This window comes from Schistocerca gregaria, chromosome 3 (genome assembly GCF_023897955.1).
Source record: "Schistocerca gregaria isolate iqSchGreg1 chromosome 3, iqSchGreg1.2, whole genome shotgun sequence".
Taxonomy (NCBI): Eukaryota; Metazoa; Arthropoda; class Insecta; order Orthoptera; family Acrididae; genus Schistocerca; species Schistocerca gregaria.
Genome location: NC_064922.1, coordinates 614,285,265 through 614,299,077, shown reverse-complemented (window position 1 = coordinate 614,299,077; position 13,813 = coordinate 614,285,265). Strand labels below are relative to the sequence as shown.

Here is a 13,813-nt window from a genome sequence, read left to right as displayed (position 1 = left end):
TAAAACACAAGACACTGAAGCTCTCAGAATTAGTTTTGCTTGAATGCAACTTCCTACCATACCTGTCAATCCAGTCAAATTTTTGTGTGCCGTTTATATGGCCATTTCACATTTTCTGAAGTATTCTTTTTAAAAAAGTATTTTTTCTTTATTCTTAACTACAGGCAGTGAAATTACACTTCCCAGCCAGTGTATAAACAAGTAAAATAATGTTGCAACACAAACACCAAGAACAGTACTGTCACAGAGAAAACATTTATTACACGTATTTACAACAGTATCCGCAATTATTTTATTGTAAAATTATGTTGCATCCAGCTCACAATGTTTAAGTATTTTTACAAGCCAATTCTTGACTTCCACAATACACTTTTTATTACAAATGATTCACAAAAATTAGGTGGTCAATAACCTTATCCCCCACCATTCTTAAGAAGAAATAATCAATTATGGTAAGTAACAGATTGTTAAAAAATGCACTTGGAGGGGTTCTGAAATTGCCTGATAGTTTGTAGTAATCATATCCAAAAACATCATAGATTAGACATACAAGATATTCGTCTGATTATAACATTCTCAGCGTGTTGCAGTTGCTGGACGTGGCAGTGTCAGTGCTGGTTGTGTTGCTGTTACAGTCAACTTAAGGCGTTCTCCATTCTGTGTCTGCATATGGGCATGCCATGACAAAGCAAGGCAATGTGAAAATGCTTTCTCCTCACATTCTTGGCAGACAGGGGGGATATCACTTGCAGGAGAATCAGCGCTTCTTGTAACAGCTTTTCCACACACCTGAAATGGCATGTAATCAATAAAATTTCAGCAACAGGGAACAAGAAGAAAGATTATCACACAAAGATAAAATTTACTTATACTTTAACCATGTAGGTTTGTTCATGAAATCAAAACAAATTGTAAGACTTGTGTATATAGAATTCTTCTCTCTCAAAATCACCAAATGCAAAATGTTCAAATGTGTGTGAATTGCTATGAGACCAAACCGCTAAGTTCATCGGTCTCTAGACTTACACACTGCTTAAAACTACCTTATGCTAAGAACACACACACACACACACACACACACACACACACACACACACACACACACACACACACACACACACACACACAGAGCGAGGACGAACCTCCGGCGGGAGGGGCCGTGCAATTGGTGACATGGTGCCTCTAACCACGCGACCACCAAATGCAACATAGTGACTTATTTCCCACAAACCTTTCAAATCACTGGCATAATAATGTTAAAGACAGAGAATATAACACACACAAAATAATTAAATACTTAACAAACAAAATATATTGTGGTAAAATGACTGTAATTCCTATTCCGTGAATAAATTACAGCGGCATTACCCGTCCTCGGGATATTACTATCACACTTCACTGCATGGCGGGAAGAATGAAGACTAGAGACTTTGACAGAAACATGATTATTTATTAAATAGTTTCTTTTATTACAGATGAGGTACACACGAGAAGATGCTTCAATCTGTTTTTCACAGTTACTTTTATTATTAATTCACCAGAAACTCTGTGGGATACATACTTCAAAATGTAACAACAGATGGCACAACTAAATCTTTTCATACAGAATATTTTAAGAGTCTAAACATTTCTTGTGGAAAATTAAGAGTATTGAAATGATAGAAGTCTGTATTTTACAGTTGATTTTAGGCACATTATGCATTACAGATATACGAGGGTTCACTGAAAAGTAATGCCTCCACCTTCGTAACTTTTTAACAGTTGGCCGCTTTGGTAAGTGGTAGGTACTGGCTTGTCCCGTAGCCTCTTCTCTACAGCTCCAGTTGGCAGGAAGCCTTAGCCTCGGATGGTTGTGTTCTTACTGTGTAACGTTTGGAACCCTGTGCAGACTGTCGGTCAATGCGATTTAAGCAATGCGCAGTCATTGAATTCTTGACAGCAGAAGGTGTCACCCCAAAGGAGATTCATCAGAGAATGGAAGCAGTTTATGGTAATTGTGTTGATATATGAGTGCTGTGTGTTGGGCAAGTAATCTTAAAGATGTTGAGGCGGGAACATCTGACCTGCGTGACTCAAATGGCATTGCCAGTTCCTTGTACTTCTCAATAATGTTTCATGAAAAGGACTCTTCCCTCCAGGGATTCTCATTTGAGTTTAAGAGCATTTCCATAACTCTCGCACATCAAGCGATCCTACTGGTAGCAAATCAAGCAGCATGCCTCTGAATGTCTTCATTTAACTCGACCTGGTGGGGACCTTGAACACGCTAGCAATACTCAAAAATGAGTTGTACATGTGTTGCATATATGGTTTTCTTTATAGATGAGCTCCACTTTCCTAGATTGCTCCCAACCAACTAAAGTCCAAAATTTGTCTTCCTTGCCACCGATCTAAAGTGCTCCTTCCATTTCATATCGCTTTGCAATGTTATGTCTTGATATTTAATTAATGTGACTGTGTCAAGCAACACTGCCATTCCGTCCAAGTCATCCTGTATTCTCCCCGTCACTAAATGATGACATTTTCCCAGATATTACAGGGTCATCAGCAGATGAAAACAGAGAGGAAACAAAAGTGGTCCTATCACACTTTCTTAGGGCACTCCCGAAGATTTCCTTGTGTTTGAGGACACTTGCCATACAGGACAACATAATGGATTCTATAACTTAAGAAGTCTTATAGACACTCATAGATCTGAGAACCTATTTTATATGATTCAACCTTCCTTAATAGTCTGCTTATTGCCTTCATCCATGGTTCACATGATGTGCAATAAGAGAGAAAACAGAGTTTTGCAAAAGTGATGCTTTCTAAATATGTGCCGATTTGTGATCAGAAGCTTTCCTGCCTCAAGCAAATTTATTAAATTTACTTAAAATACAGCCAAGAATTCTGCAGCAAACCAACATTTAGCTTGGTACTTTGCACTCAGAGAGAGATTTCTAATAAATGCAAGCTAAACGAGGCCCAATGGTAAATTCTAACTGGATTCCATGTGGACCTGGTGACTTACTCATTTTCAACTCTTTCAGTTGATTCTCAGTGCCAGGATGCCTATTTTATGTCCCTACACATGGGATACTGTGTGATGGTTGAACTTGGCTATGTCTGTGCAATCCTTATGTGTGTTGATCTTTTTAAATGCAAAATTTTAAACTTCAGCTTTCCTTTTGTTGTCTTCTTTAGCCACACTAGACAGGCCAACAAGTGAGGAACATAAGGCTTCAACTCATTCAGTAATTTTATGTACGATCAGAAATTTCTTGGCAAGATATTTCACTAAGCTGGCCAATCAGATTGCTTTATCTGGCAACAAGATTGATCGGTTGCTTCACCAGTTTCATTACAGCCTGACTTCGCACTGGCTATAATGATGAAAACTGTCATTGAAATGTTGGACTTTTATCCTAATTTGACATGGAAACTTTACTAACAACTTTTTATTCAGGACCCTAGTACATTAGACCATGTAGACGAGTTACCATGTTGTCCGGAAACACACACATCTACGATCCCCAAGCCACTTTACATTCTGGGTAAGGAAGGTGAGAGACTGATGGAGACTATTTTACCACTGTACTTTCCCCCTTTCACGTCTGATTCATGGGAAGAAAAACTTGGCAAGTCTCTTTATGAGCTCAGACTTCTGTTTATTTTACGTCTCGTTATTTTGAAAATGTATACCAAGCTTATACTATGAACGAAAAATACAAAACATGTAATAATACAAGAGCTTACATTATTTGAAAGCTGTTTTTTCCCCAAAATTCAGACTAGGTCGAAGGTTACAAACAAGCCATGAATTACTCAAGTAAAAAGGTATATCAAATATTGTAACACAGACAGCGTAGCAAATCCATTAAAAGAAAAAAAGGCATGTCAGGTAAGAAAGACAATATGGGATATATGAAGATGTTATCTATTCTTTCGGATGTGTCTGAAACCATATACCATCTTCATATAGATAAGCCTTACCGGCCAATTATCTTCTTCAGTGCAGATGCACTCACATTGCCTGAACTCTTACAGGAATTGGTGAACTGACTGCCGTGAGTAATGAGTATAGGTGGGCACGGGACTACAAATTTAGTGTGTGGACAGTATGCTAGAAATGTGGGTCTCACGGGGAGTGTGCCAGAGACAAGCCCCTGCAGTTGCACTATCCTCTGTGTCCTCGGTGGCTCAGATGGGTAGAGCATCCCACCATGTAAGCAGGAGATCCCGGGTTCGAGTCCCTGTCAAGGCACACATTTTCAACTGTCCCCTTTGATATTTATCAAGTACTGTAAGCACCTCAAGGTCTGGATTTCATAGTAATTTCAATATGGGATATAGTGAAGGAGATGGCTGGCATAAACATAAATAATGAGGAGCAGGTACCTTTAGAAGTAAGTGATAGACTGGTAACAGATGTATGCAGTGTTGCAAAACTAACAGGCATTTCAAAACTGTTACTGAAAAGATAGAGTTGTCAGGTTCAGCACATGCTACTGCGGACTATCTCACACCGCCCATTCAAAATAACTTCAGTAATACAAATATGATCATTACAACATGAGAAGTAGTAATGTCACCACATATTTTTTTTAAATAAAAAAAGAAGTCTTGTGGTTATGACGAAATAACAACAAAGTTCCCAACTGTTGTTCTGAATTTTATAACATACCAACTTACTTGTGTTACCAGTCATTTATCAATGGAACATTCTCCAACTGACTGAAATAAGTTTAACTTAACAGTCTTACATGAGAAAGAAAATGAAGAAATACTGCCAACCTTCTGCACTGTTTCATTTTAGCCAGTGTTTTCAAAAATTCTGTTGTTGTGGTCTTCAGTCCTGAGACTGGTTTGATGCAGCTCTCCATGCTACTGTATCTTGTGCAAGCTTCTTCATCTCGAAGTACCTACTGCAACCTACATCCTTCTGAATCTGCTTACTGTATTCATCTCTTGGTCTCCCTCTACGATTTTTACCCTCCACGCTGCCCTCCAATACTAAATTGGTGATCCCTTGATGCCTCAGAACATGTCCTACCAACCGATCCCTTCTTCTGGTCAAGTTGTGCCATGAACTTCTCTTCTCCCCAATCCTATTCAATACTTCCTCATTAGTTATGTGATCTACCCATTTAATCTTCAGCATTCTTCTGTAGCACCACATTTCAAAAGCTTCTATTCTCTTCTAACTATTTATCGTCCACGTTTCACTTCCATACAAATACTTTCAGAAATGACTTCCTGACACTAAATCTATACTCGATGTTAACAATTTTTTCTTCTTCAGAAACACTTTCCTTGCCATTGCCAGTCTACATTTTATATCCTCTCTACTTCGACAATCATCAGTTATTTTGCTCCCCAAATAGCAAAACTCCTTTACTACTTTAAGTGTCTCATTTCCTAATCTAATTCCCTCAGCATCACCAGACTTAATTCGACTACATTCCATTATCCTCGTTTTGCTTTTGTTGATGTTCATCTTATATCCTCCTTCCAAGACACTGTCCATTCCGTTCAACTGCTCTTCCAAGTCCTTTGCTGTCTCTGACAGAATTACAATGTCATCGGCGAACCTCAAAGTTTTTATTTCTTCTCCATGGATTTTAATACCTACTCCAAATTTTTCTTTTGTTTCCTTCACTGCTTGCTCAATATACAGATTGAATAACATCAGGGATAGGCTACAACCCTGTCTCACTCCCTTCCCAACCACTGCTTCCCTTTCATGTCCCTCGACTCTTATAACTGCGATCTGGTTTCTGTACAAATTGTAAATAGCTTTTCGCTCCCTGTATTTTACCCCTGCCACCTTCAGAATTTGAAAGAGAGTATTCCAGTCAACATTGTCAAAAGCTTTCTCTAAGTCTACGAATGCTAAAAACGTAGGTTTGCCTTTCCTTAATCTTTCTTCTAAGATAAGTCGTAAGGTCAGTATTGCCTCACGTGTTCCAACATTTCTACGGAATCCAAACTGATCTTCCCCGAGGTCGGCTTCTACTAGTTTTTCCATTCGTCTGTAAAGAATTCGTGTTAGTATTTTGCAGCTGTGGCTTATTAAACTGATAGTTCGGTAATTTTCACATCTGTCAACACCTGCTTTCTTTGGGATTAGAATTATTATATTCTTCTTGAAGTCTGAGGGTATTTCGCCTGTCTCATACATCTTGCTCACCAGATGGTAGAGTTTTGTCAGGACTGGCTCTCCTGAGGCCGTCAGTAGTTCCAATGGAATGTTGTCTACTCCGGGGGCCTTGTTTCGACTCAGGTATTTCAGTGCTCTGTCAAACTCTACACGCAGTATCGTGTCTCCCATTTCATCTTCATCTACATCCTCTTCCATTTCCATAATATTGTCCTCAAGTACATCGCCCTTGTATAGACCCTCTATATACTCCTTCCACCTTTCTGCTTTCTCTTCTTTGCTTAGAACTTCTAGGAAAGGTAATATATGTGTGAATTCTTGACCATCTAATACAAATAGTATGTTGTCAAAGCTCATATTTCAAAAGGTTTCCAATCTTGAGATGCTGTTCGCATGTACAGTGAGGATGTACTTAATTTGTTGGACAAATTACAAGCTACTAGCGTGCTCCAATATGCCAAAGACATTTTAATATGCAAATCACAATATCTTTCAAGCAAATTACAGTATTATGTTGCAACAGGAAATGCTGCAAATGATATTTCTCTGAGAATAAATGAAGGGGGCCTTCAGAAAACATTCATGCAATTTAAACCATAAATTTTCACTCGTCGGGGGACTATTTAAAAGTGTCTGACAAAGTTCCGTTCTGGGCACTATACTTTTCCTTGTGTGTATAAACAATCTTTCATCAGTACCATTACTAGACACCAAGCTTTTTTGTTTGCAGATGATGCAAACATTCCAATAACTAGCAAATGAAGCATAGTTTTTGAAAGACCGATTAATGAAATTTTTAGGAACATTACTAAATGGCTCTTGGCTAATTCTTTGCCACCAAACTTTGAGATGACACACTATATGCATGTCTAAAATATGACTACAAGCAGATAGAAAAGGTTGACATCAGCAAATCTTTATTTGCAATGCTGTTAACAGATATAGGTGATATTTAACATGAATTATTTGAGCTATGAACCCAAGAATGTCCTGCAAAAGCCAGTTCAAGGAAATGGGGATACTAACTACTGATTCCCAATTTGCACAGTCAAGTCCCATTACTGGGACCAAAGCCTATGTTTGATTTCAACGTGCAATAGCCACTTACAGACAGCAGGTGGCAGCACTAGTAGTGGAGGATATATAAAGTGTATCGGACGGATAAGGAAAACAGTGCAATCACTGTTGCAATGTGGAAGCAGAGCAATTTATCTGACATCCAATATGACATGATCATTGGCTTTTGGGCCCAGGATGGAAGCATTACCAAACTGTTCATGGGCTGCCACAGTTAAAAGTATACTGTATATGGCAAAATGGTGCTCTCTGAAGCCAGTGCCGAGGCAACAGTGGTGCATCATTGGTGGTAGATGACAGGGCAACCCAAGTGGAAAGGTGTATGGGTGAGCAGACATGCAACTTTTGAGTAACTGAACACCCAGATGAACCAAGGAATTACCAACAATCTCCTTAATGATGGTTCAGTGAACATTGCTGTGCCTGGGCCTCCGCAGCAGGAGCCTGGTTTACGCACACATGCTGACTGCTGTTCATCAGCAACAAAGGCTGGAGTTTGCACATCAATACCGCAACAGGACATCCACTGAGTGACAATGTAAGGCCTTTTCAGATGAATCATGTTTTATGCTTCATTAGACAGATGATGGTTGTTGTGTACGGCAAGAAACATCTGAAAGCAAACACCTTGCAACAATCTCTGAAGGGTCCAGGCTGGAAGAGAGAGCCTTATGGTCTGGATTATGCTTTTGTGGCATTCCCTGAGTGATCTTGTCATTCTGGAAGGCACAATGGATCAATACAAGTATGCATCTAGCCTTGGGGTCCATGTCCAACCTCACGTGCAATTTCTTACTTGTAGGTAAGCTCACATTGTATGCTTGTGGATCGAAGAGCACCAGGACGATTTTACAATACTCCCCTTGTCTCCAAACTCTCTGGATCGAAACCCAAAAGGTGGTTACTCAGCTCTTTGAAAGAGGGACACAATAATGTGACTGGACAGTGTATTTAAACCTTACTGAAATTTGTCATAAATAATACATCTTTATTTCAAACATACAGCTCAGTTCCTAGAATAATACCAAAATAAGAATAATCTACATACAGTCACATACTTCGGTTTAGAAAGAAGCCCATTACTCAGAAACACACAAACTTGCCAACAGCCACAAAAAATTAGCTACTAATAATGTTTAGTTTAAGAGGAGTGCAAAGAATTTATTTGTAGGCAACTCTTACCCCACGAACAATTTTTTTACTATCAACTAATGTATGAACAATTGGTAACATCAAACAAGAGGGGTTTTACATACATTTGACTTCTGCACACCTTTGGTGTAGTAATGTGATCAATATATCTAAATGTTGTAACTGATTTTTTGTTTGATGATTGTGTGCCTACAATAGGATAAGAATCTCATAAGCACTGCAGTGTAATAGAAATTTATGTATTTTGTAACAAGTTTGTTCTCTTTATAACATCCTTGGGGACAATTTCACGTAAGATCTGTGGAAGTAACACTACTATCTCTCTCTTTTGTCAACAAGTGGTCTTATTTCATGGCATTCTCTTACAGCCTTCAGGTTCTTCTTATCGTGGACCTGAGGAAGCATTACAATGCTTTACTCTTCTTAGAATATACACTCTAAGAGTATGAACAGTAAATCTTTCTGTGTTGCAGAATGCTTCTCTTGTATCTGCCAAAACAGCTGATCCTTTTTAGAGCAAAGCACACCAAACTAACCATATATCAGAATGTTTAGTACATAATGAATAAGAGAGAGCATTTGGGTGTGTAACTACAAGAAAGTAACCACATTTCTTCATAGCATATGAACTGGGTTGCAAGGAAGACAAACATATAGATAAAAGGCTAAGTAATTACAAACTCATAAACTTGTTCTGTAGGAAGATGCATGAAGGTGGTCAGGTAGGCGTCTACAGCAAAAATGATATAGCAGGTGAAAAAGCCAAATGGATTGACTAAAATGGTACTAGAAGTTGCAGCAATAAATTTAAAGCCAGGGAACAACAGCCTGATTATAGCACCTCTCTTTAGGTCACCTGGAAGCAGCACTGATAATTTTTTAATTGGCTGGAGGACTTGCTGGAAAAGAATCAGTGTGTAACAAACATGTTGTGTGTTTTAGACATCAACACCAACCACCAAACACAGCACGTTAGTTTCCGAAACAATGAAATTGAGACTGCATTGTGCTTTTGTAAGCCAATCATGGCTCAAGTAACTTGATCTCGCCAGCCAATGACAGCAGATATTCAGAGCATAGGACAAGTAATGTAGTCAGCTAGCAGCAACAGCATTGTTTAGTAGTGCAAACACACAAACAGTGAAGTTAAGGGTTTGAATTGATATACATAGTGTAGCTGCAAGAAAAGCTAAGCTTTCACATATAATACTGGTCTAGAACATCAATAGCTACAACAAAAGCTATAATGTTGGTCCTTTATTGTGTGTGTTACACTTCAAGAGACATTACACAAATGTACCCAAAAATTTTAAATAACAACATAAATGTCTGGTCTTCTGGGCTCTAAATTCTTTTACGTGGCTGGTCTTCAAAGAGTTAAGTTTCAAATGAGAGTCAAACACATTGTGGTTTAAGAAAGCTATCGCACATTCTCATATGTAACGTAATACGTATTGCATAAAAGTAAATTTACTATGAAAGTAATGCTTTTCAAATCACAGAGACAATATTTTCCTGCAGCCTACTAGAAATATAGGGTGATAATTATTGAACTATATGAGAAAACTATTAGTTACAAACTATGGTGTGCACACACTTTATTCAAAATGTAAATGTCACTACAGATATTCGAATTTAGGTTATGACATGTTAGATATGCCTCGCATAATTGGGAATGACACGGCGCGGCTGACTAGCGAAATTCTGCGTGACCTGCTGTAGTGTCTGAACATTGATTCTGTCGATGACCACCTGAATGGCAACTTTCAGCTCAGCAATGGTTTTGGGGTTATTGCTATACACCTTGTCTTTAATACAGCCCCACAGAAAGGAGTCACACGTATTCTGATCTGGAGAATATGGCAGCCAATCAAGGCTCTTCCAGTGGCCTCTGGGTACCCCTGAGAGAGAATGCGGTCCCAAAAGTGCTCCTGCAGGACAACAAACACTCTTCTGCTTTGATAGGGTCTGTCACGCATGAACCACATCTTGTCAAAATCAGGGTCACTTTGGATAATGGAGATGAAATCATCTTCCAAAATCTTCACATACTGTTCAGTAGTCACTGTGCCATCCAGGAATATTGCACAGGTTATTCCCAGAATGGACATTCCACAGCACACAGTCACCCGCTGAGGGTGAAGAGAGACTTTTAGATCGCGAAATGGGGTTCTCAGTCCCCCAAATGCGCCAATTTTGCTTACTGATGAACCCATCCAAATGAAAGTGCACTTCATCGCTGAACCAAACCATATAGCCCACATTAATTTCCATCATGCCATGCGGACAACTGTGAAGTTTGAACATCTTAACACAAACCATTCAGAAGTCATGATGATTTTATTTCACACAGTTTAATAACTGTAAGTCTGTAGGTTTATTTCAACAGTTACTAGAGAGCACCAGAAAACAGGCATTCTGTATGCGTGCAGCTACCATGACATAGAAAACCCATATGTTTGTATGTATAAAGCATTAAGAGATCTTATACATCATGTCATAAAGGAAACAGGACATCAGAGGATACTCCAACAGCACCGGAATTTCGTAAACCATACTAGAATGCATAATTTGGCTTAAGGTGCACATCTGTGTGTCCATATTCGTGATAACATAGGCCCCAACTTGATATTAAGCTTTTCAATGAGGTTTTCAGGATGTACATTTTCTAGGAGTACCAGTATTGTATTATCTCATGTTTGGTTCTTTATTATGGCACAATGCCATACGTGCCAGAATATGACAACGTGCTCCTGAACCTAGCCAGTAGTAAGGAATCAAACACTTCATTTCAAATAAACTGACTGCCCCGAGAAGATTAATAAAAGTCAAATTTTTTTATCAGACTAACAGAAATGATTTCATTGTTCTGCAAGGCAATTAACCCGGTGTCAGTTAGGTCAAGTATGTCATTCCCAAAGTGTTTTGAAGCGCTGATTATTGAATGTCATTGTTGCCACACAAATCTTGCTGTCACAGCCACCTAAAGCTAATGTGGTCTGTGGACATGTGTATCTGGAGCTGCTGAAAAATTGGCACAAGCCAAAACTGGAGATTGACAGTGTGGACTTCATCTACAAACAGAATGGTGCTCCACCCCACTTTCACCCCAATCTTCATGAATTCTTATACAGGAATTTGAGAGACTGATGGATTGGACGTGGTGGGTCTGATTATCAGCAACTCATGTCAGGACCTCCTGACCTCACCCCATGCGACCTGTTTGTGCGGATTACATGAAAGATTCAGTGTTTACACTTCATCTACAAACAAACCTACCAGAAGCATCAGTTCGCACCAACGGTGCTTTTGAACAGAATTAACCTGACATCTGCAGAATCATTGGGGGGGAGGGGGCATGGAGCACTCTTAATATATAAAACAAACTTTGAATTTTTCTATGTGTGTGCAAATCCCTGTGACAATATGTCAAATAATATAGTTACAGCAAAGCTATGAAATCACATCTATCATTTACACTGAAGTGACAAAAGTCATGGGATCAAGATAGCACATATACAGATGACAGTAGTATCACATAACTAATGAGGAGGTATTGAATAGAACTGGGGAGAAGAGGAGTTTGTGGCACAACTTGACTAGAAGAAGGGATCGGTTGATAAGACATGTTCTGAGGCATCAAGGGATCACCAATTTAATATTAGAGGGCAGCGCTGACGGTAAAAATCTTAGAGGGAGACCAAGAGATGAATACACTAAGTAGATTCAGAATGACGTAGGCTGCAGTAGGTACTGGGAGATGAAGAAGCCAGCACAGAATAGAGTAGCATGGAGAGCTGCATCAAACCAGTCTCAGGACTGAAGACGACGACGACGACATCAACAACAGTATCACACACATAAGATACAAAATGGCAGTGCATTGAAGGAGTTGCGATTCATGTGAAAAGGTTTCCGATGTGATTATAGTCGCACAATGGACATTAACAGACTTTAAATGGTAGTTGGAGCTAGATGCACGAGACATTCCATTTTGGAAATCATTAGAGAATTAAATATTCTGAGATCCACAGTGTCAACAGTCTGCCAAGAATAGCAAATTTCAGGCATTATTTCTCACTATGGGCAATGCTGTGGCCAACGGGCTTCACTTAACAACTGAGAGCAGCTGCATTTGCTTAGAGTTGTCAGTGCTAACAGACAAGCAACACTGCATGAAATAACCACAGAAATCAATGTGGGATGTACAATGAACATGTCCATTGGGAAAGTGCTGTGAAATTTGGCATTAATGGGATATGACAGCAGACGACTCACTTGACTGCCTTCGCTAAGACCACAACATTGCTTGTACTGCCTCTCCTGGACTTGTGGAGGCTGTGTGGCGTGGACTGGGCGGTTTTTTAGGTTAGAAGGCCTCGGGAAAGTGCGGGATGGGCTGCAATGTCAAAGGGTGCTTGGCAATTGCAGGATGTGCTTGGATCAAGGAACAGTCGGAATTATAGTTGTAAATTGTTGTAGTTGCGCTGGAAAAGTCCCTGAGCTTCAAGCGCTAATAGAAAGCACAGAAGCTGATATCGTTATAGGTACAGAAAGCTGGCTAAAGCCTGAAATAAGTTCTGCAGAAATTTTTACGAAGTCTCAGACGATGTTCAGGAAAGATAGATTAGGCAGAATTGGTGGTGGAGTGTTTGTGTCTGTCAGTAGTGGTTTATCTTGTAGTGAAGTCGAAGTAGATACTCCGTGCGAATTGGTATGGGTGGAGGTTATACTTAACAGCCGAATTAAGTTAATAATTGGCTCCTTCTACCGACCCCCAGACTCCGATGATACAGTTGTGGAACAGTTCAGAGAAAGTTTGAGTCTTGTAACAAATAAATACCCCACTCATACGGTTATAGTTGGTGGGGACTTCAACCTACCCTCGGTATGTTGGTAAAAATACTTGTTCAAAACCGGTGGTAGGCAGAAAACGTCTTCCAAGATTGTCCTAAATGCTTTCTCCGAAAATTATTTCGAGCAGTTAGTCCACGAACCCACGCAAATTGTAAATGGTTGCGAAAACACACTTGACCTCTTAGCCACAAACAATCCAGAGCTGATAGAGAGCATCATGACTGATACAGGGATTAGTGATCACAAGGTCATTGTAGCTAGGCTCAATACCATTTCTTCCAAATCCATCAGAAACAAACGCAAAATAATTTTATTTAAAAAAGCGGATAAAGTGTCACTAGAAGCCTTCCTAAAAGACAATTTCCATTCCTTCCGAACTGACTATGTGAATGTAGATGAGATGTGGCTCAAATTCAAAGATATAGTAGCAACAGCAATTGAGATATTCATACCTCATAAATTGGTAAGAGATGGAACGGATCCCCCGTGGTACACAAAACAGGTCCGAACGCTGTTGCAGAGGCAACGGAAAAAGCATGCGAAGTTCAGAAGAACGCGAAATCCCGAAGATGGGCTAAAATTTAC

General features: G+C 39.4%; 1 protein-coding gene across 5 annotated transcripts in view; it reads right to left on the bottom strand.

Annotated features, from left to right (window-relative positions):
* Positions 1 to 241: 241 nt before the first annotated feature.
* LOC126354394 (zinc finger protein 239-like) overlaps positions 242 to 13,813 on the bottom strand; it is a 73,488-nt gene continuing 59,916 nt past the window's right edge. For all 5 annotated transcript variants that reach the window (XM_050004000.1, XM_050004004.1, XM_050004001.1 and 2 more), the window contains exon 5: positions 242 to 789. In XM_050004000.1, the coding sequence (XP_049859957.1) occupies positions 577 to 789 (213 nt within the window). In that variant the 3' untranslated portion in view covers positions 242 to 576. The remainder of the gene's footprint in view (positions 790 to 13,813) is intronic.